At 35.2% G+C, this 23,019-nt stretch overlaps 7 protein-coding genes across 7 annotated transcripts; 4 read left to right on the forward strand and 3 right to left on the reverse strand.

Moving 5' to 3' along the window:
* Positions 1-1,346: 1,346 nt before the first annotated feature.
* On the forward strand, positions 1,347-7,895 carry BNR1 (Bnr1p). Its single transcript, XM_020219462.1, has one exon. It carries the CDS (start codon positions 1,591-1,593, stop codon positions 7,504-7,506), a length of 5,916 nt encoding a protein of 1,971 aa, XP_020074837.1. The 5' UTR covers positions 1,347-1,590; the 3' UTR covers positions 7,507-7,895.
* Positions 7,896-8,061: 166 nt separating this feature from the next.
* MIS12 (Mis12p) lies at positions 8,062-11,274 on the forward strand. The gene has a single exon (XM_020221804.1). The coding sequence runs from the start codon at positions 8,179-8,181 to the stop codon at positions 11,152-11,154; it is 2,976 nt and encodes a 991-aa protein (XP_020074838.1). The 5' UTR covers positions 8,062-8,178; the 3' UTR covers positions 11,155-11,274.
* An 81-nt stretch (positions 11,275-11,355) lies between these two features.
* HYPBUDRAFT_158582 (uncharacterized protein) lies at positions 11,356-12,024 on the reverse strand (the record flags this gene model as incomplete). The annotated part of the gene is made up of 1 exon (XM_020222386.1): positions 11,356-12,024. One exon carries the CDS (start codon positions 12,022-12,024, stop codon positions 11,356-11,358), a length of 669 nt encoding a protein of 222 aa, XP_020074839.1.
* A 699-nt stretch (positions 12,025-12,723) lies between these two features.
* Positions 12,724-15,447, reverse strand: EPL1 (Epl1p). The gene has a single exon (XM_020221805.1). It carries the CDS (start codon positions 15,350-15,352, stop codon positions 12,998-13,000), a length of 2,355 nt encoding a protein of 784 aa, XP_020074840.1. The 5' UTR covers positions 15,353-15,447; the 3' UTR covers positions 12,724-12,997.
* A 2,159-nt stretch (positions 15,448-17,606) lies between these two features.
* On the forward strand, positions 17,607-20,596 carry HYPBUDRAFT_143791 (uncharacterized protein; the record flags this gene model as incomplete). Its single annotated transcript, XM_020219863.1, has 2 exons — positions 17,607-18,548; positions 18,585-20,596. Exons 1-2 carry the CDS (start codon positions 17,888-17,890, stop codon positions 20,594-20,596), a joined length of 2,673 nt encoding a protein of 890 aa, XP_020074841.1. The 5' UTR covers positions 17,607-17,887.
* A 180-nt stretch (positions 20,597-20,776) lies between these two features.
* MKC1 (mitogen-activated serine/threonine-protein kinase) lies at positions 20,777-21,991 on the reverse strand. Its single transcript, XM_020221806.1, has one exon. It carries the CDS (start codon positions 21,939-21,941, stop codon positions 20,784-20,786), a length of 1,158 nt encoding a protein of 385 aa, XP_020074842.1. The 5' UTR covers positions 21,942-21,991; the 3' UTR covers positions 20,777-20,783.
* A 32-nt stretch (positions 21,992-22,023) lies between these two features.
* On the forward strand, positions 22,024-22,197 carry HYPBUDRAFT_113652 (uncharacterized protein; the record flags this gene model as incomplete). Its single annotated transcript, XM_020218985.1, has 1 exon — positions 22,024-22,197. A coding segment is annotated over one exon (174 nt), but the record flags the coding sequence as incomplete, so codon positions are not given.
* Between the last annotated feature and the right edge of the window lie 822 nt (positions 22,198-23,019).

Genomic DNA, 23,019 nt, shown 5'->3' on the forward strand with positions numbered 1-23,019 from the left:
AGCGGGATAATTTCTTCTTGGGCGGACCACTGGTTATGCTTTGCAGAAATTGTGAAGATGATGCTCTTTTAAGAGCAACTCGTTTGGTTGGGCTAGATAAAGGTTCATTATTTTCTTTATCGTCCTTATCATCGAGTGGAATTGCGGTTTGGGCACTTTCTCCCAACGGGCTTTTCTTACTCCGGCTTAGTCCCAGGAACGATCTTGATAGTAAGGGATTAGAAAAATTGTTGATTTCTGGAGAATCAACTGAAGTATCTGGTTCAGAACTGGCAAATTCATCAAAGGCAGACCGAGAAGACGCGACCGCTTTGCGGATGGAGCTCGATGGGGTCATACTCCCACCAGTACTTCCAGTACTTCCAGTACTCCCAGTACTCCCAGTACTGGCACAAGTGCCAGTACTGGTCCTAGCAACACCACCACCACCAGCATCATTCCTGGGTTTACGTGGATTACTGAAGAAACTGGATATAGAGGCCTGCTTCATCGAACGCGTGCTCTCCCCGAACGAGGTCGACTTGGTGGCACGCGCAGCCCCAGGAACCACCGGCTTGTAAGGTCTTGACATCAAAAGTATATGTATATATATGTATATATATATAAATATATATGGATATAATATGCAAAGATATATAATATGTAAAGATATATAATATGTAATATATATAAATGTGATGGGCTGAAATATATTCCGTCCCAAGTCGTGCCACCGGTCGCGCCAAAAGTCTTCAAATCGCACCGACCGAAAAACACACTCTAATTTCAGTCGTTGATTTTTGGGCAAAACGCAGCAGAAAATCTACGCGCTCGTGTTTGTTTTTGTTTTTGTTTTGGTTTGGTGTTGCTGGTGCACGGGTGGACATGGGCTGGAGTATGGCACAAATAGATATTGTAAGGCATTGGCATCTTTAGATCAATGGTTGATCGGATCCAGAATACTTCTGCCGGGTATAACATGTCTGTATGTGTAATATAAGTATATATAAGGTAGATTGTGTATATAATATAAGTATAGTATATAAGTATATAAGTATAGTATAAGTATATAAGTATAGTATATAAGTATAGTATAAGTATATAAGTATAGTATATAAGTATAGTATATGTATAGAAGTATACTTATAGTAGTATACTTATGGTAGTATAAGTATGGTGTAATATGGTATGGTATAATATGGTATGGTATAATATGGTATGGTAGGTTGTAGGTTGGTATGGTAGGTTGTAGGTTGGTATGTTTGTGGGTGGGGATGTACGGAGGTGCTGTTCGAAGGATTTTTAAGATCAAACTAATTTGTAGTAGCCGCTGTTGTTCAATGTGTCATTTACTTTCAATTGAAGGAATCAACTCATCTTGACGACACGCTGGGGTTCATATTGGATACAACCGGCTCATTGCAATTGCATCTGCGGGTTCTCTTTGAGAAAAGACCTTACGTTTCAAGGAAAAACCACTTTGGCGCCCCTTCAATTAAACTTTGCTGATTTGATATTAATAAGGTTATAACACTAGTGAAAGAAATAAGTACTTTAGTCCCTTACATAAGGGTATCGACTAATTCTCAAATAACATCTTAAAACAATACTATGAAGAAACGACCTGATGGAGTAAATTCAAGCTCAAAACTTGACCCCCCAATCGAAATTGGACATTCAAATCATCACCATATTGATACCGGAATAGATCAGCCATTCCCGCCTCCTCCAACCCTCCATAACTCAAAGAATTCGAAAAAGGCAAACGTTTTTTCAAAATCTTTTAAAAAATTCTCAAAAGGCTCTTCAATCTTCACCCATCAATCTTCCAGCACCGAATTTCTTCCCTCCATAAATCAAAATATAGATGAAGAGTCTTCCACCACTAGTAGACTGTCTCCAAAAACTTCCACTTATTCCGGGTCTCAAAATGACTTCCAAGCAATTGGATACGACGCTACCTCGGATTCAAAAGAACCAATCCATGTCATGTATTTACCCGATCGCTCTGCTTCTCAACAAAGCGTTCCTCAATTATTATCTCCTCGTCAAGTATCCATCGGATCCCAATCCTCAGAGCAAAGAGAACGCTCTCAATCCCAATCCCAATCTCTGTATCATTCTCATCATCAATTGCATAATTTTTCAAATCATGATTTCTCAGAACCTCAAATCCCTAATAATGATGATAATAATGGTTACGCTAATAGCGTCACTAGTAGTGGCCACAGTATTAACTCCTTGGATCCTAAAGCAAAATATCAAAATGACTCCTTAAATCAAAACACTCCTGGTTTAGCAGAAATCGGTTTGGGCTTGGCTGGGTTTGGTCTATCTAATGATGATATCGCTCCTCCTCCCCCTTTAAAAGATCATCAGACTCCTAAAGATAAACCTTCCTCGGGTACTCCTTTACATACCATTTATCAAAATGAACCCACCCTGATTAAATCTCCTCCTTCCCTTTCAGCACCTCCTGCCTCCACTTCGGTAAATCAATACTCAGAACAAAATCCTCCTCCAGTTCCTCCTCATTCCCCGTCCCTTGTTCCTCCTCCTAATATCCTGAAAGGTTTCTCATTATCTCCAAAGAAGGCTCGTTCCAAATCTTCTTCTTCTAAACGGAACGTTTCGCCAGTGCAATTCACTACTACTGTTTCTCCAAAACAAACAACTCATTCATCTTCAGCAAATTCCTTGGTATCATATAGTGCTGTGGCTTCTCAATTGAACCAAATGCCAAAACCTCATATAGTCGATGAATTATTCGCAAATTTACTTTCTACTAGAATATTTCCTGATCAATCTTTTAAAAATATTACCACAAAACGTAAATGGGAACTATTATTAAGTGAAAATGAAAATAATTCAGATTTTGATTTACCAAAATTTAATAATGATTCCTATTATTTTGGATCCCCAAATAATATTCATAGTCCCAATGGTCTGGGGGTTCCTAAAGTTACTGAAAGTTTAAATGAATTACTTGATGATGGGCACGGACTGTCCATGAAATCAAGCTCTTCTTATTCTTCTACAATAACTTCACCAACTAAGCTGAAACAATTTTCTTCAATCAAAAATCTCTCTCGAAGAGTAGGACAATCAAATGATAATTCAAGTTCGTCAACACTAATTACTAATAACAGTCAATCTTCGACTAATAATAACTCAATTAAAAAAAATAGCTTTGAAGATCAAAATTCAATTCGCAACAAAAAGAAATCTTCTGAATCAGGACCCTTAGATAATGAATCTAATCATGGATCAGGTTCTCAAAATATATCTTCGCTCTACAAAAAACTGAAATTAAAAGAAGGTTCTCCTGAATGGTATGTTTCTCGTATTATGTCCAATAAATTGACTTTAAAAGAATATAAAAAATTAGAAAAAAGATTATCAGAAAGTAAGTACGCTCTTTGGGCTACTAAATTTAATCAATCTCAAGGTGAAACAGCATTATCTGTTATCTTGAGTAGAATTAATAAGAAGAGTATCAAATCTAATGAAGAATTTGATAAAGAACATGTAATTGTCAAATGTTTGAAAAATATTTTGAATTTAGAAAGATTTGACGAAATTGAAGAAGATGCTAAAGCTTCTAAAGACTCACGATTTAGCTCCTCGATTGGTGTTAAGCATCGTGATCAAGTGATTAAATCAATCATCTTCTCTTTGATATCTCCAAAATTATCAACAAGAATTCTCGTTACCGAAGTCCTTATTTTCTTATCGTATTACAGAGGGGCTAATTTCTTACCTCAGATTTTAGATAGTATGGTGGCTGTTCAAGATTTCACTAGAGACTTTGTTCGATTTCAACCATGGTTAGGTGCTTTCGAATCGTTTCTTGATCAATACTTCACCAATGATGTCCGAGCAGGAGATTCTAATTTCAAAAATTATTCATTGACCACTCTTTTGTTGATTAATTCAATCATGGAAGGAACTTCTCAAATAAAAAAGCGTATTTCTTTGAGAAGAGAGTTTAATGATTCGAGATTGTTGAAAGTATTTGATAAAATTAGAGTTATCAATGACGACAGAATTAATGAAGAAATCGAAAAATATGAAGCTTTTGCTGAAGAAGATTATACCGAATTTTTCAATTTAGGAAATCAATTTAAACAAAATGATAATGAATCGTTTGATGTTGTTAGTTTGGATGACTTATATGGTGACTTGAAGCGCTCTTTTAATGACAATCAAACTGAAGAAGACAAGGACGATAATGATGACGTACACTTAAAGTCAATCTTTCAAAAATTCCTCATGTTGAAGGATAGTGGTAGATCAGATAAAGAAATAAACAAGCTTTTATTATTGATCGATTCTGTGATGCAGCATATTGTTGCAGAGTCAACCATGATTGGTTCTGATGCGGTTTCCGTTTTGAACAGCTCTATCCAACGTTTGATGGATAGAATGACCACGGACGATACTGCGAGAAGGGCAGTTTTAGAAACAAGAGAATTGACCAGGACAGTGAAGGTTTTAGAAGAAGAGAAAAAACAATTGGAATTAGAGGCTAGTTTTGGTCTTAACCAAACAGTGGCTAATTTAAAGAAGGAAAATGGTTTGAGTGCAATAAAGATTGCAGCCCTAGAAAAACAAATTGACTCCTTACAAATGAAGATTAAATACCTAACCGAAGAAAGACAGAAATGGATTAAATTTGCATCGTCTAATAAAAATAACGCATCTAGTATTCAGGATTCACCTTCTTCACCGCCTTATCGAGCAAATTCAGTTAGACATAATAGTATTGTCAGTGAGCTAGAAACTGTTTATTCCACAAAAAGCGGGAGATCAAATAACGACAAGATTACGATTGATTTATCGAAGGATGATTTTGTTAATTCGGATGACATTTCCATTATATCAGAAAACTATCCTTCTCGTTCGAAATCGGTGAGAAGTAAGTATAGTTACACTGCACCCAAGTCAAGTGATAGCGAAACTTTCGATAATAAAGTGAAAGAAGATGTTGATGAAAGTACTACCAAGAATACGGAAAGTGAAAAACTTGATGAAGCTTCATCAACACCTGCGCAACCTGCAGTACCACCACCACCACCACCACCAGTACCCTTCTTCTTAACTGCAAAAGCTTCCGAACGGCTGGCAAATGTAGCTTCAGGAGCACAAACTCCAGGAGCGCCACCTCCACCTCCGCCACCTCCACCAATTCCCAACTTTATGAAAGCCGCCAGAGTACCTGCAGACTCAGATCAGGGATCTGCTGGACCACCAGCACCCCCACCCCCTCCTCCATTACCTCCAAACATGGCACCATTTTCGCCTGCATTACCACTCTCCCAAAGCAATTCACAACCAGGCACTCCAGTCGGCCAACAGAGTAATGATAATTCTTTCGTGGACAGATCAACGTCATTCAATGATTTAACAGACAACGGCAGTTTTGGTGAATTATTACAAAACAATTCTCAAATATCACTCATACCTCATGTTAGACCAAAAACTAAGCTTAAACAGATGCACTGGGATAAATTAGATGCAATTGACAAAACTTTTTGGTCAGATATTCAACACGAAGAATTGGCAGACAAATTAGTTGAAAAGGGTGTCTTGAAGGAAGTCGAAAGGGCTTTCGTTGCCAAATCATCTGTGATAAAACTCAAGAAAGATGTTAAATCTGAGTCTGGCAATTCAAGTAAAATTACGTTTTTACCAAGAGACTTGGCTCAACAATTTGGAATTAATTTGCACATGTTTGCCAATTTATCTGTAGATGAATTGATTTTGAAAATAGCACATTGCCATAGAGACATTTTGGATAATATTAGTGTTCTAGAATTCTTCAATAGTGATAGTTTGAATGAATACAGTGATACTTTGACTAGAAACTTCCTTCCATATACAACTGATTTCAGTAAGCCTGATTCTAAGCCTTCGAAGCCAGTGGAAGAACTAGACAGGCCAGATAGACTATATCTTGAAATATTTAACATGAGACATTACTGGAAATCCAGGTCAAGAAGTCTTTTGTTAGTACAAACTTATCAGAAAGAGTACATGGATTTGATGAAAAAGTTACAAGTTGTTGACGAAGCCAATAAAAGTCTTAGTTCTAGTAATAGCTTGAGATATGTTTTAGGCATTATTAGATCTGTTGGTAATTTTATGAATGATTTTTCCAAGCAAGCATTAGGTTTTAAATTAGAAACTTTACAGAGATTGAAATTCATGAAAGACGAGTCAAACACGATGACCTTTTTACATTATGTTGAAAAAGTTATCAGAAATGCCTTTCCTGAATTTGGTTCTTTTGTTGACGAATTAAGTGCTTTAACTTCTATTAATAATATCGCTATCGAGCAGTTAGAAAATGATTGTTTTGATTTTGAAAAAGTCATTAATAATGTATCAAGTTCTATAACGAAAGGGAACTTGAGTGATAATTCGTACTTTCATCCAGAAGATAGAATATTACTGAAGATAACTGGACCATTAGAAAACGCAAAAATCAAGAACGCTCTTTTGCAAAGCCACTTAAAAAGAACAATTGAAGATCATAATGCTTTGATGGAGTACTTTGGTGAAAACCCTAAGGATTCTCAGAGTCGAAATACTTTCTTTAGTAAGTTTTCTGTTTTTGTTTTGGAATTTAAGAAGGCGCATGTTGAAAATATTCAAAGAGAAGAAGACCAAAGAGCATACGAGGCAAGAAAACGCTTGATTGAAGAAAGAGCCATCAGACAAACTCGAGGAGGCAGTCCTAGCAAAAAGTCCACTACATCATCTTCCAAGGATTCTAACCGTAATAAAGAAGCACTTGATGATGATGACGACGACGACGACGACGAAGACGAAGACGACGAAGATGCTGAAATTGCAGGTGACATTGGTTCAGCTAAGACCGATAAAGAAAATGCCGCTGATTCTGGCTCGAGTAGTGCTGTGATTGATGATTTATTAGATAAATTGAAATCAAGCGGTCCAGCCATATCTACATCAAGTGCTAGAGAGAGAGGACGTAAACATAGAAGAAGTAAGGCCTTATCTTTTTACTCTACAATGTCCTTAGATGACTTATTAGAACAGGTTTCTGGTAGTAATTTCCATGGACGTAAAGGCAGTAATGTGAACAACATTAATTCTGCTACCGCATTAGCATTAACAAAACAACAAACTTCATATAACGAGTATGAAAGCGTCAGTCTGTTGAAGAGAAGAATGACAACCAGAAGAAAACAACAATCACAATCACCAGTGGACTCTGAATCTGGTATCAAACCAGATCAAGTTATGCTCAGAGCCCAGGTAATGTTGAATCAATTGAGAAGCGAGAATAAAAGTAACGAACTGATCGATTCCGAAGACGTAGGACCTAATGGTTCCAGTCTTAGTCTCAATGAGGATAAGCTTCTTAGACTAGGATTATCTTCGAAAAATAACTCTGCCAATACCTCCAAATCAGAAATTGAAGCTGAAGACGAATCAAAGGAAGCGAAACCCGATTCCGAGTCTCCTTCAGCCGAAATAACCACCACTCCTACAGACTAAATGCCTTACCATCTCATTTATTCATGAAATAGTTATAATAAAATTTTGCATCAATTTATAAAAATATTCATCTGTATGTACGGGTCTCTCTGGACCAGAAAATATTACAGAGTCAGATCCAGTCTTCTTACACCCTTCGGCTCAGAGTCAGCTTCAATGCATACAAAGTTTGTAAGGCACGAGTCAAACCCACCCGAGTCACCCTTCTTCAATCTTCTGATTAGGCTAACGGCCCTTGTTTGGGGTCCTAGTCCTTGCAGTAATTTGACTTTCTTTGTTGCAGCCACTCATTTTGTCTTTCTCTTTCTCTTTCAAAGCATCATAGTTATTGGTGTATTCTTGCTAATTGAATATCCAATTAGATATAGCCATTTTAATGACTCATCGGCAAAATTTTCACTAACAATTTTTGCTAGCTTTCGAGTTCTGTTTTTGTTAGAGGAAAATAAAGAGTACCTGCATATAATTCTTGATGGCTTCTTAACAAACAAAAAAAAAAAAAAAAAAAAAGTGAAAAATTCGGCTTTTTGTGTAAGTATATAACCAATAGGTATTGAAAATTTGATCTTTTGCTTTGGAAAATGCTTTTTCAATACTTCTTCTTTTCATATTGAATTTTTCATTAGACCGTTTACATTGCCGTACTTTTGTAAGTATAAACCATCTTTTGAAATGTTGTCTAGGTCCATAGTTAATCGTCGATTAACTAGCTCTAGCATTTTAAAGGCTAGACAATTCCATAAGTCTTACCGTGCTTTGGATGCTGTTGTTGTCTCTGGTACCAAGTTGGCTGGAAGTATAAGAAGCCAGATTGCCGAAAAAGTTGTCAATTATAACAAACAACACTTCAGTGATTTAATCGAAAAAGATTATTCTTTTGAAAATTTGAAATTCAAACCTAATTTAACCATTATCCAAGTTGGATCAAGACCTGATTCTTCTGCCTATGTGAGATCCAAGTTGAAGGCTGCTCAATCTTCGAATATTAAATCAAAGTTATTGAAATTCGATGATTCTATCACTGAAGAAGAATTACTTGAAGAAATCGAAAAATTGAATATGGATCCTAAAGTTAATGGTCTTTTAATTCAATTACCTTTACCAAAGCATATTGATGAAACTTTAGTCACCAATTCGGTTTCAACAGAGAAAGATGTCGATGGGTTCGATCGTTATAACGTTGGTGAATTAGCCAAAAGAGGTGGTAAACCCTTATTTAAACCTTGTACTCCTAATGGTATCATTGAATTGATCAAACAAACTGGTATTCAATTACGTGGTAAAAATGCAGTTGTCATTGGTAGATCCGATATTGTCGGTACCCCAGTTGCTGCTATGTTAAGAAATGAAGATTGTACTGTTACTATTTGTCACCGTTATACTTATGATTTACCATATGTTTTAAGTCAAGCTGATGTTGTTGTTGCAGCAGTTGGTATTCCAGAATATGTTAAAGCCGATTGGATTAAGGAAGACGCTGTCGTCATTGACGTTGGTATCAACTATAAAGAAGACCCTTCTGCTAAAAATGGTAGAAAACTAGTTGGTGATGTAGACTATACTCCCGTTGCTGAAAAAGCTGGTTTTATCACTCCTGTTCCTGGTGGGGTTGGTCCAATGACCGTAGCAATGTTATGCTCTAATGTTTATGATGCTGCTGTTTTACAAGCCAGTAAAGCTCATGAACACGCTTTCAAACCTTTACCTTTGGAATTGAAAGATCCTGTTCCTTCAGATATCGCAATTTCTAGAGCCCAAAAACCAAAGAAAATCACTAAAATTGCTCAAGAATTAGGTTTAATCGAAAATGAGTTAGAACCTTATGGTCATTATAAAGCAAAAGTTGATCCAAAAGCTGTTATTGATCGTTTAGATGAACAAGTTGAAGGTTCTACCCATGAAAAAGGTAATTACATTTTAGTTGCTGGTATTACTCCAACTCCTTTAGGTGAAGGTAAATCTACCACCACTATGGGTTTAACTCAAGCTTTAGGTGCTCATTTAGGTTACAACTCAATTGCTAATGTTAGACAACCCTCTATGGGTCCAACCTTTGGTGTTAAAGGTGGTGCCGCAGGTGGTGGTTACGCTCAAGTAATACCTATGGATGAATTTAATATGCATCTTACTGGTGACATTCACGCTATTTCTGCAGCTCAAAACTTATTATGTGCTGCTGTCGATACAAGAATGTTCCACGAAAATACTTCTAAAACTATTAAAGGTTTCTATAAGAGATTAGTTCCAGCTAAAAAAGGTGAAAGATCTTTCACTCCTTCTATGTTGGCCAGATTGAATAACTTAGGTATTAATAAAACTAATCCAGATGACTTGACTGATGAGGAAATTGTCAAATTTGCCAAGTTGAACATCGATCCAGAATCCATCACCATCAAGAGGGTCGTTGACTGTAACGATAGATTTGTTCGTGAAATAACTCTCGGTCAAGGTAAGAATGAAGCTTCTAAATATCCTCCACGTAAATCTGGTATGGATATCACTGTTGCTTCTGAATTGATGGCCATTTTAGCATTATCAACCTCTTTGAAAGATTTAAGAGAACGTGTTGGTAAACTTGTGGTTGGTACCCAATTAGAAAGTGGTGATGCAATCACCGCTGAAGATATTGGTTGTGCTGGCGCCATCACTGCTTTATTAAAAGATGCGGTTAAACCAAATTTGATGCAAACCTTAGAAGGTACTCCAGTTTTTGTTCATGCTGGTCCATTTGCCAATATTTCTATTGGTGCTTCTTCAGTTATCGCTGATAAGTTAGCTTTGAAATTGACTTCTCCATCTAATCCTATCAATAATCATAAAAAAGGTTTTGTCGTCACTGAAGCTGGTTTTGATTTCACCATGGGTGGTGAAAGATTTTTCAATATCAAATGTAGAGCTTCTGGTTATAAACCTGATACTGTTGTTTTAGTTGCTACCTCTCGTGCATTGAAATTACATGGTGGTGCTCCAGATGTTAAACCAGGTCAAGCCTTACCAAATGAATACACTAGTGAAAACTTGGAGTTTTTACAAAAGGGTTGTGCCAACTTAGCTAAACAAATCGAAAATGTCAAACAATACGATGTCCCGGTTGTTGTCGCCATAAATGCATTCTCTACAGATACTGAAAATGAAATAAAGCTCATTCAAGAAGAAGCCCTTAAAGCTGGTGCTGATTTTGCTGTTCCTTCTAACCATTGGGCTGAAGGTGGTAAAGGTGCTTTACAATTAGCCGATGCTGTTGTTGAAGCTGTTAAGGTTGCTAAATCTAATGAACAAAAATTTTTGTATGATGTTAATGATACTGTCGAAAATAAATTATTGACTATTGCATCTAAAATGTACGGTGCATCTGCTATTGAATTATCTCCATTAGCTAAACAACAAATCGAAACTTACACTAAACAAGGTTATGACAAATTACCCATCTGCATTGCTAAAACTCAATACTCTTTGTCTCATGATCCTGCCTTAAAAGGTGTTCCAACTGGATTCACTGTTCCTATCAGAGAAGTCAGATGTTCTGCCGGTGCTGGTTATTTATATGCTTTAGCAGCTGAAATCATGACTATTCCCGGTTTACCAACTCACGCTGGTTTCATGAATGTTGAAGTCAACGATGACGGTGAAATTGAAGGCTTATTCTAATCAAAATTTTTGCATAAACATTTTTGAATTATTTCTCTACAACACTTATAGATCTCTATTTTTATCATTTCTCTTAAATATTACCTTATGTATACTACAATATAGACTTGGAAGAAACAAAAGCATTACATTCATATACATTTATTAAAACAAGAAACAAAAGCATTACATTCATATACATTTATTAAAACAAGAAACAACTCAATTGAAAGTAGCAGGGTTGCTAATTTCTGAATCACCATCTTCAAAGTCATAACTCCTACCAAAAGTATTCTTACTGTCAACGATTTCTAAAATTACTTTTGCTACATTAGCTCTGGAAACTGTGGATCCAAAATCGTCGGCTGAATTTATAATCCTGATCTTGCCAGAAGCTTCTTCATCGGATAAGTAAGTTGGTTTCAAAATAGTGAAATCCAATTTATCTTTAAACTCATTAACCAAAATTCTATCAGCATAATGCTTAGCAATTAAGTAATCTCTTAATTGTGATTCTTGGAATGATTCACGAATGTCAGCATGAATTGCACTTACAAGAATATATCTTTTGACTTGAGCTAAAACACTAGCTTCAAATGTCTTAACAGCACCATCCAAATCGACCTTCAACAAATCCTTCCCAGCAGAACCAGCAGCGAAGACAACAGCATGGTGTCCTTTAATAGTATCAGCCAATTCTTGAACACTAGCAGTATCAACTGTCAATTGTTTAGTTTTTAAGGAGTTATCGATTGCTGCAAGGATGGTAGCTTGTTCTGTATTTCTAACAACTGCAGTCACTTGATATTGCGATTTGTAATTTGCAATTTGGCGAACCAATTGCTGACCAACTTTACCGTGAGCACCGAATACAAGTAAATTCTTCACCATCTTCGTTATTTCGTAATACAGAGTCGCAAAACTAAATTGTCTGGGGAAAATCCCAAGTATTTATATACCGTTTTCTTTGCGATTCCACACTAAAAAAAAAAAAAGGTTTATTCATAGCATACATTACCAATACTGTTATCCGGTTACAGTCACGAAGCATGAAACTTTAATTAGTAATTCTAGTGGAAAGCAATGCTCAAGGGAATAAATTTGAAAAAATGTAAGGTTTTTTATTCTAACAGTATACCAATATGGAACTTAAAAAAAAGAAAAAACGGAAATTCATGTTGCAGCCATGGGAATTGAACTATTGAAGCCTTAATAGCTGTGAACCTAAAACTGAACATGATAAAAGCTCTCTTGGGGATGCTTAATAACATCCAGTATACGTCATCGCTTGGATTTAGAAGGTCTTGAAGATGGCATTTGAGGAGTTTCGATTGATTCTTCGGTTGAAGATTTTTTGGGTCTTGAAGGAATTACGGGTGTATCTGGCTTAGTCAAATCTTTTGTTTCAGATGGCTTAGATGATTCGATTTTGTCAGAAATATCATCATTATCGTTTAATGTAAGTTTTTCATCAGTAGTTTGTTAATGAGTAACCTTTTCAATGGATTGCTCAATATCCGGGATTCCCTGATTGGATTGCTCAATATCCGGGATTTCCTTATTGGATTGCTCGATATCTGGTCCTTCACTATTGACGTCTTTACTAGCTTCATCAATACTTTGTGATCCGTGGTCAACACTTTTTTCCAGTTGATCAATGACCTTATGGGGTTTATCTAACCAACATGGCAGTATCTAGAGTCACTATTATTACAGAACTGTTTTCATTTTAATATTTGCAAGCGTAATTATTGAGATATATATACTATAATACATTTATGAGAAAGGCAAAAAAAGAAGAGAAAATTAAAAACATAATTCTAAGTCATTAAATGAATTAATAGTGTGGTTTGTACACACCAGCTTATTGAGATTCGTTAGTCTTTGCAATGGCATTGGAATTGATTTTGGTAGGAGGGTATGGGCTAGAAGATTGGCCCGTTGAATTTAAAATTGAGTCAGGTTGGGTTTTAGGATTGGCAGTACCATTGCTTAGATTGCTATTATTACCAATCAGATAATTAGAAGCGGATTTTGGAACATGTCCGTTATGCATTTGTTTTGTAGGCGAGCTTGCAGATGGCCTCTTTGGAGAATTGTCAGATTTTTTAGAGATCAGCTTCGTAGATGGTTGTTCGAAGGCTTGGGAATCTTGCGAGACAGTATTATGGTTAGCTTGCTGACCAGCAGTAAACAGCTTCCTTGATTCATTTCCTAAACCGTTTGAGCTGTTATATTTAATACTCCCATCAGATGAAGCAGAATTATTTTCACTTTTTACCAATGACAGTTTCTTCAAGAGTGAAGCCGATGAATTAGATGACGAAGAGTCGCCTGATGAAGCCCTAGCTTGTTGATTTTGTCCTTGGTTTAACACACGTTGTTGCTGAGAAGCTGCTTGTATATTTCTATTATTATGCTGTTGTTGTTGTTGCAATGCTCTCATTCTGGCTTGTTGAATTAATAACTGCCTTTGATGGGCAGATTCTCTCAACAAATCGTAAGACTTCGACAACAACATGGACCCAAATCTGATTGATTGAGTATCATCACTGATGCAGTTTAACTTTGAAGGATCTAAACTAAACGGTTCTTTGAGGCCGTTTTGATATTCAGTATAATCATTATCAAATTGCCAATGTGAATCCAATCTATTAATTAAATCAGACTTACAGTCATAAACATTCGGAACGGATTTATTCTTATCTGTAACAGTATCGACATCCATAGAATCATCTTCATCATCATCAAATTTAAGAAATTCATCAATAACATCATTTGGTCTTTCAATAAGACCCCTTCTATCAACAAATGTCCTATTAGCTCTGCCAACTCTCTTACGCAATCTGAAAATTGGATCCGAAACACGTTCTTGGTCTTCATCTTCATCAAGCGAAGGATATTGTTGATTATAGTGCAGGATTTGATGACGTTGTTGTTCAAGTTTTTCACGAATTTGTTGATATTGGCGTCCGTAACCATGACTGTATGCACTGAAGTTATTGGTATCAATATTATGAAGAAGCTGAGCAACATAACTTACTGAATTATTCTTATTGTTATTTATATGATTTTGCAATAATGTCAGTAAATGTGGGAAATTTTTTGAAGGAATAAGTTCACCATTAGTACCTCTAAAAGTCTTTATACCAGGGAGAGGAACTTTACCATTTTCCAACAATTTCTTTAATCCTTCGTTCATATAATTGGTAGTATTTATTTGATGATAACTACTAGCAGCGATTGAAGAATAAGGGATATGACTCAATTCTTTATTTTTATCCTTATCATTTGTTGATATATTGAAAAAGGGCTGGTAAGGATCATCAGTAACATTGATGAAGCCTTTGTCTTGTTCTCTTCTTTTTTGTAATTTATCCAAAACTGCCCTTTTAATAGTTTCGTTCTTCTCTTTCAAAACCAAAGAGACAGTAACCAAATCCATATCTGGAATCTTGGAAGGAGGCAATTTGACATAAGGTTGAGTTGATGAAGAGGATGCTTGTTCTTGTTGAGCTTGTTGTTGCAGTTGTAATTGAGCTTGATGTTGTAAATGCTGTTGATGTGCGGCGGTGGCAGAAGCATATTTATCCTTACCCATTGAATCAAGTACATCCTTATTTCTTTTCTGGCCTCTTGCCTTAATAGGTAAGACTTCTTTATCATCATCTTGTTCTTTAACTTTAGTCACCTTCCGTCTTTTGTGAGGATAGAATAAGTAATCATCACCTTTAACGCCGACAACACGTTTCAAGTTTTTAGCTTCACTACGTAATTTAAAAATTTGGTGTTCACTTTCCCAAGTTTGAAGTTTAATTATTTCACGTTGACAAACTGAAAAAATCAAATTACGAGCAAGATGTAATGATTTTTGTAGTAACCTTATTCTTTCAGCACCTAAAGTATCAGCTCTTCTAGTTTTACGAGCTTGACGGAATTCACGACGACGGAAACAAATATAAGGATCGTTATCATTATCTTTTTCACTAGCGTTAGGATCTTCAAATTTTAAAGATGGATGAATTTGTTTGCCCTTACGTTCAATTTTACGATTTTTCCAAAATTCATAAACTGGGCGTCCGAAAAGCTCTAACAATTTTGGAATTGGCCTAGTAGTGGTTGTTAAAGATTGTTCTTCTGGGTTCTTATCAAATAATGTTACAAATGGTTCATGTTTTAATTCTTTCAGAAGTTTCTCTTTAACAGTGGATGTAGTCATATATTTATAACTATTACCCAATTGAACGTATGGACTACTTGAAGTTGAACTATTAAATTCTTCAAGAATGTGATGCAGGATTTCTTCATAAGATAAAATATTTGAAGGATCAACAGAGAGGAAAGGTTGTTTCTCTTCAATTTTTTTTTCAAATTTATCACAGATAACTTCATATTCTAATTCTGAGCATTTCCTATTATTTTCAGTTGGATCTAGTTTATTTAATTTTTCATTTTTAACTTTAATTGGTTTTGGATAATCAATAGATAAAGTTTTAGTGAAAAATTCTTCATCGGCTTCATCCATATTATATTCACAACCAACGGTATCCTCCACGGTAGCACTAAACTTGATATAAGTTTCTGGTTCTTTGAATGAAGTATCATTATAATATTTATAAGCTTGAGTCCATATTTTAGATGCATCAGGAGTTGGAATATATACAGAAGGATCATTTTTCTTTTTATCAGCATCTTGTTTTTTCGATCCTAATAATGCTTTTTGAGCTGCATTAATGACTTGTTGTAAATGAACTTCATCTTCTTCATTTTTATCAACCCCAGTTTCGATACTATGTAAATCACGTTGTTGTTGATTAGATGATTGATTTAGATGATGAACTTGAGAAGGTTCTAAACTAGTATCAGTGGAAGAAATGTCCCTTTGTTTGTAAATAGGAAGTGCAACTTTAACTGAAATTTTTCGTTGACGAAACCTTGCCCCAGTAGATGGCTGATTACCACCAGCATTTTTGGCGGGTAATACAGCCATAATCAACTAGATCTATATATATATCTATATATAGATATATATGTATATCTATGTTTGTTTATTTTGGTTGCAGGTGCTAGATTGAAGAGTGTTTTGTTTGATTTACCGAGTTTTTTAAACTTCTCACTATTTACAAAAATAATGATAAACAAAACACACCCACCAGTCGTAATCAATCAAAAAGCAAGAACTCCTTAATGATGCTTATGGAACTGGATTAGACGGGAATATTGCACCACCCGATTTGAATGACTGGGTATGGAAAGGGAGTCTATAGAATTTCGGTCCCAGCCAGTATATGAAAGTAAAAAAAAAAAAAAAAAAACCGACAAAAACCAACGAAAAATCAAAAATTAACTATTGGTGTTCGGGTCTTTTCTTCTAAATTCTCACTTTTTCGCAGAGAAAAAAAAGCTACTCTGCACTTTTGAGCGGATAGCAACGGAGGGCAAACAGAAACCAATGACGTTTATGGAATCCACCACGATATAAGTGCCAGGACAGTGAGACTTGGGAATGAGTCCGGAGCTTTAGATACCCTGACCGGACTTTAGCTATGAAAAAAACTGGTAAAACTAAGGGGAATTTGGATGGAATCCTCAAAAGATGAAAGGGTAAGCGGGCTATTACGAGGATAGAAAACAACAAGGGATGTGTTGTCGAATTCGAAGGCAAATTTTTTCTCCTCCTTCTGTTTTTTTTTTGCTTTTTTTTTTGCTTTTCAGTGCGGAGACCTGTGTGCAGGCCAGGTATGAGTAATCGCTCACGTGACACTAGTCCAGCACCCGTGCATCAAATATGACCTCCGTGCACCGCATATTTATCCCCGAGAAACCAAAACTTTCTTCACAAAACCGTACAATGCGTCACAGAGTGAGAATGAATATCCGGTTAAAGAATGGGGTTCTAACGAGATGTTCAGGTCGTAACAACCTGTAGTCCTTTGAATGGGAGTGGAAGTGTGATCAAGGAGACACAAGTGGATGGTTCGCTCGAGACAGGTTGGGTTTCTTTGACCCCGGGAAAAAAGACTGACTTCTTGACAGGTTCTAAAGAAACCATGGTTAATTAACCTGGGATTCGCTAGAGTAGGTGTTCAGTCAAACCATCCCCGGCTAGCTCGCTGGTAAGATGGTCACTGAAGTCGGTGGAAGAACCATTCCCACGAAGACCACTCAACGACACTCGGTACTTGTAATATTGCAGACCCACGGCGGGTGCACGTTAATTGAAGCTTTCTTGGTTCAAGTCGAAGTATGGTTTACCGTACCGTAGAGGCGCATGATGGGCCAGCTGAAAGGGACTCTGAGTTGTTCTTCCAGTATCAAAGACACTGGTATAGTGAAGAGTTGGTAGAAGAAGAAGAAGAAGAAGTGATAACTATTTTAAATTGCCGCCTTCTGATGATCTCTTTTTCCTGGTGGTAGAAGACCTGCATACTGGCGGCAGAAGTTATCAAACAGAAAATTTGGTTTCTTTTCCGGTGGTGTTTGGGTGTAGTGTTTAATTTAAGTTTTGACACTATAAACGGTATTAAGCTATAAGTATTGGAAGGTAATCGAGTGATTATGTAGGTGGGCATTCTGTAATGATGCCGGACGGATGTAGACATGCTCCCGTAAGGTTGTTTCACTGGGGAAAGGACAGTGTACGGAGGTTTTGCCGGATGTCGTATTGAGGTTAGTCGCGGGGGAGCAAAAGATAGGAGAGATAAAGTTGGATATGAAGATTCTTCTTTGATAAACGGATTAAAATTGGGTGAAAATGGCCACTACGACTAGTGTTAATACTTCGTGTACTCCGTTTTTGAATGCGGTATGTCCAGTGATTGAAAATCTTGAACAAAATACCCATTTTAACCTTGAAGACCAGACCCAAGTGAAAAATTCCAAATATTCTAAAGCATGGTCTGATTTAAAATCGATTGATTGGCCATTAGGTAATACTACTCTGGTTAAGGCTAGTTTAAAGTCTTCATATTTGAACATTTCCAGACCACCATTAGATAATTTGAATGGGAATTGTAATGAATCAACTACTTATATTTCGCTCCCGTTTCATATTAACGAACAATTTAGTAAAATCGTAATGGAAAAGGAAATTGCAAAGCAATCGGATGGTAGTTTACATATAGGTGCTAATGTTAATCCTTTAATCCATGATCCTTTCAAATTAGTTCATTTAAATCCAAGTTGTTTAACAAATATGATTGATTTAACTAATTTCCATTCAAGAAATCGATTAGATAATCATGATCAAAATGACCAAAATACCAAAAATCCTTTTAATAAAATGACTAATAGTTTTAATAAACTATTAAAGATCACTACTACTTATACTCAATCGAATAGCTCATTTGAAAAAGATACTTCAAATTTTAATAGCTTAATCAACTATTTCAATTCCGATTCAAGTAAATCAAATAGTTCTTTTAATCTTTTAAATTCTCATAATAATTCAGCTTCAAATTCATATATTTTTGATAGATTACTTAATTATGATGGTGATCATTATTTCAATCAAATATCAAATACAAATACCGCCAAACTATTGGTTTCTGCTCATGTTAACGTGGTAAATATAATTCCAATTGACACTAATGGTAATTATATCAATACTCTGGAGTCACCTTCCGATGAAGAAGGAGTGTCAAAATCAATTGAATCACCTCTTTTAAGATTTCAGTTCCATAGAAGTGTTTTGATCACTTGCTTGAAAACTTTTACTGATAATAATGATGATCCTTTTATCTTATTGGGCTTGAACTCGGGGACAATTCTCATTATTAATCTTTCACAGTTGACTATACGTATATTTGATGACTTGGGATTACATTCATTTAAACAGGAAACCGATTTAAATGGGTTAATTTCTCATTCAATGACTACGGCTGTTATAAGTTTGGATACAATTTACCATCCTAATTATGAATTCTTAATTGTTGCTGGGTATGCTAATGGAGAAATTTTAATGATTGATCCTTACGATGATAGCCCTGTTGAACAAAGTGCAAAATATGTTAAAAAAGTAGTGGGTAAAGATGATTATGTTACCTATTTTAAAAAAACTGATTTATCACCATTGATAAGTAAACCAGAAAGGAAAAGATCAAGATCAATCACGAGTGATAAAGACTTGGATCAAAGTCCTAATTACTTAATTTTCCATATAAAATTAAGCCATAAACCAATCACCGGGATATCAAGTACTATCCGTTATAATGATATTGGCAATAGCTTAAAATCTAAAAATGTTCCACCTAATCCAATGGTTATTGCATTTGCATCCGATGATGGATTAGTGAGACTAATTGATCTTGTTTCGACATTTCAAAATAATTATGGAGAATATCATAATTCTTTAAATAATTCAATTGTTACTGATATAATATCGAATTATTTTCATGATGGCATAACTGACGTTGAATTTTCTCCTGATAATCGATTTTTATTTATTGCTGGTAAAGGAGATTTAATCGAAGTTTTCAAAATGACTTATTATAATGTTAATGGGTTATTAACGAAAAACATTAATCAGTCCCAAACAAACTTACCGGGGAAAAGATCTAGAAGTGGTACTGTTAATAGTTATAATTCTGGAAGTGGTACTATTGGAACTTCAGGGAATAATAATAATAGTATATTTTTATCGCCAATTAATACTTTTGATGTATCATCGAGAAATGGAGAGGATCATAATGAACCTTCACAATTGTTACCTCCTATAGTGAAAGAAGTCAAGATTGTCACTCGAATTAAGGGACATAGTAATACTGTGAAAAAAATTGAATTTATTAAAAATGAACAATTAAATGAACCATCACCGGTTTATAAATTAATAAGTTGTGGATACGATGGACGGGTTATTGCTTGGGAATTTGATTATAAAGCGTTACCCCGGGTTAAAAGCAAGCCGGTAAAAAGTAAACCCAAGAAAGAAGTGACGAACCCAGTTAAACATCATAGTGGACCGGTGACGAGATTTCCAACTTTGAATCAAAGTTTAGCGATCAAACCAAGCAATAGTCAAACTTTACATACACGGAATCGATCATGGAATTTCCATAACGATGAAAACCCGTTGGGTATTGGAGGAATCAATAATAGTATGAATAAGATGTTGGGGACCGCGGTGCCAATGATTAATGAACCCAGTAGTGGGAAATCCAACGAAGAACAGATGAGGATAATCTACTCTATATATAAATCATTATATGAATTAAGATTGAAAAGACATTATACTCGAATTTTCAGTGAACAGAATCAGAATTATTCGAATCATCATAAGAAATTTCAAAGTTTAATTCATCCCGTTATTGATGATAAGTTAGTTCCGTCGATCAAGATTCCATTGATTAATATAGATATGTCATTTTTCATAAAAGATGGAAAAATTGAAGGGGTTTATTTAGATTTGTTTAATTTTTGGATATTTGCCAAAAGTGGCGATGTATTTAAAATTGATATTAATTAAAACAAGGTTTATATATAAATATATATATATATATATATTTTTAAAAAATCTATGTAGAAGAAAAGAATTAGAATAATGCTGATGGATGCGAAGATAAATGCAGAGGTTCATTAAAGATCATAAAGAGGGAGGAAAAGCGAGTGACAAGAACTATAATAAGTCATCAACATTATTACTAAAAGTATTATTACAAATTATTAAACATGGAAGCACCATCTAGACCAAACCCTAATTCTTCTTCTAATTTAAACAAGTTTGAATTGTCGACTCTATCGACGTTATCATTAAGACCGTGAAAGTTGAAATCATCTAGTTCTTGAGGTTTTGGAATAGATTGATAGTATTGAGTGTTTTCGTTTAGTTGAGGGTTAGTATTTACACTGGTTGGGTAGTCTAAGTCGTATTGTTGTTGTTGTTGTTGTTGTTGTTGTTGTTGTTGTTGCTGTTGTTGTTGTTGCTGTTGTTGTTGTTGTTGCTGTTGTTGTTGTTGTTGTTGCTGTTGCTGTTGTTGTTGTTGGTGTTGATGCTGTTGCTGGTGGTGTTGTTGTTGTAATTGTTGTTGTAATTGAATTTGTTGTTGTTCGTGGATTGGTTTACGAACAAATTCTCTAAAAGACTTAACTTCGTCGATGATCAAGGTCTTCATTGAATCGATATCGTCGACGGTTTCAAACGATTTGAAGTCGAATTTCATTTGACATTCCGGTTCGTCTTGAGGATCGTGCCAAACGGCAAGATAAGGATGGTTCAAGGCATCTTCGACGTTAATTCTTTGATAAGGATCTAAAGTTAACATTTTTTCTAATAAATCAAGCGCCAAAGGGTTTGCGTTGGGGAAGATTTCCGAATAATCAATTTTTCTCATCAAGGGTAAAGAACGAACATAATTTTGGGCTCTAATGGAGCCAATTTTAGTTAAGGTTGATTCTTTTGGAGTACCCAAGATCAATAAGATTTGATTTAATTGATCAACGTAATCTTTTCCTCTGAAAAGAGGTTTACCGCCTAATAATTCCGCCAAGATACAACCAACCGACCAAATATCAATTGCTTTAGTATAATTGGTAAAACTCAACATAATTTCTGGAGCTCTATACCATCTAGTGGCAACGTACTCGGTCATGAACCCGGAGTTTTGTTCGATATTTTCACTAAAACCTCTTGCTAAACCAAAATCACAAATTTTCAATTCACAATCAGCATTAACCAATAAATTACCCGGTTTTAAATCTCGATGTAAAACGTTTGCACTATGAATATATTTTAATCCACATAAAATTTGATAAATAAAAGATTGGTAATGAGAATCAGTCAAAGGTTGACCAGATCTAATGATTTGATGCATATCACATTCCATCAACTCTTCATAAAGATAAATTTCATTGAAGTCACCGGTTTGAGGATTAGGCACAATATCCAAGTCATAAAGACAAGTAATATTTTTATGGCCTCTGAAAAATTGTAATAATTTTAACTCACGTAATGAACGTTTACATAAAATGTTTTTACTGAAAATGTTAGTAATTTTCTTAATAGCAACAAAATTATTCGAATCATCATTTGATCCATCATCATATTTGGCAGAACAAACTATCCCATAAGCACCATGTCCTAATTCTTTTACAATTTTAAATCTTTTATCGATAATGAAATCTTGATTGAAAACAGTATTTACCGTACGACCAAAATGAGTTGACATTGTTAAGTGGTAGTCACTTGTAGGTGGTAATAGTAGTAAATTGAGGTAGTAGTAGTAGTAAATTGAAAGTAATTGGAAGTAATAACTTGTTGATGCCGCGTTTTTCTTTTTTTTTTTTTTTTCTTCTTCTTCGAAAGTCAAAGCAAAAAAAAAAAAAATAAAATAAAATGAAAAAGTATAAGCCTCTGAGTGTACACTAATAATAGTAGTAGTAAAGTAAAGTAAGGATTTTGAAGTAATAGAAATCAAATGATTTAAATAAAATATCAATTTGTTGATATATTATTTTTTGGCCAATTGATTTGTCAAAAATAGTTGTTTCCCATGTAAATAATTACATCAATGTCAAACATCTATTTATAGTATTGGGCTAATAATAACACTGGCATCTCCGTGCATTAGGGCATAATATATTATATATTCTACCATACAATACAGACTACAATACAGTATAGGCTACTGAGACTGCAATATAGTATAAGCCATCAATCACTTTGACTATGAGCTATACTCTACAAATTATATACTATACTGTGCGCAAAACCTGCTATACTATGAACCATTAAATAAAGTAACTACTCAGATGTACTAACTAAACTATACTCGTACTCTATCCCGTACTCTATACTCGTACTCTATCCCGTACTCTATCCCGTACTCTATCCCGTACTCTATCCCGTACTCTATCCCGTACTCTATCCCGTACTCTATCCCGTACTCTATC

Source organism: Hyphopichia burtonii, assembly GCF_001661395.1.
Source record: "Hyphopichia burtonii NRRL Y-1933 unplaced genomic scaffold HYPBUscaffold_7, whole genome shotgun sequence".
NCBI lineage: Eukaryota > Fungi > Ascomycota > Pichiomycetes > Serinales > Debaryomycetaceae > Hyphopichia > Hyphopichia burtonii.

What these genes read in the sequence shown, in the direction of transcription:
- BNR1 (XM_020219462.1), top strand. Translation starts at nt 1,591, where the DNA reads ATGAAGAAACGACCTGATGGAGTAAATTCAAGCTCAAAACTTGACCCC.
- MIS12 (XM_020221804.1), top strand. Translation starts at nt 8,179, where the DNA reads ATGTTGTCTAGGTCCATAGTTAATCGTCGATTAACTAGCTCTAGCATT.
- EPL1 (XM_020221805.1), bottom strand. Translation starts at nt 15,352, where the DNA reads ATGACTACATCCACTGTTAAAGAGAAACTTCTGAAAGAATTAAAACAT.
- MKC1 (XM_020221806.1), bottom strand. Translation starts at nt 21,941, where the DNA reads ATGCATCAAATCATTAGATCTGGTCAACCTTTGACTGATTCTCATTAC.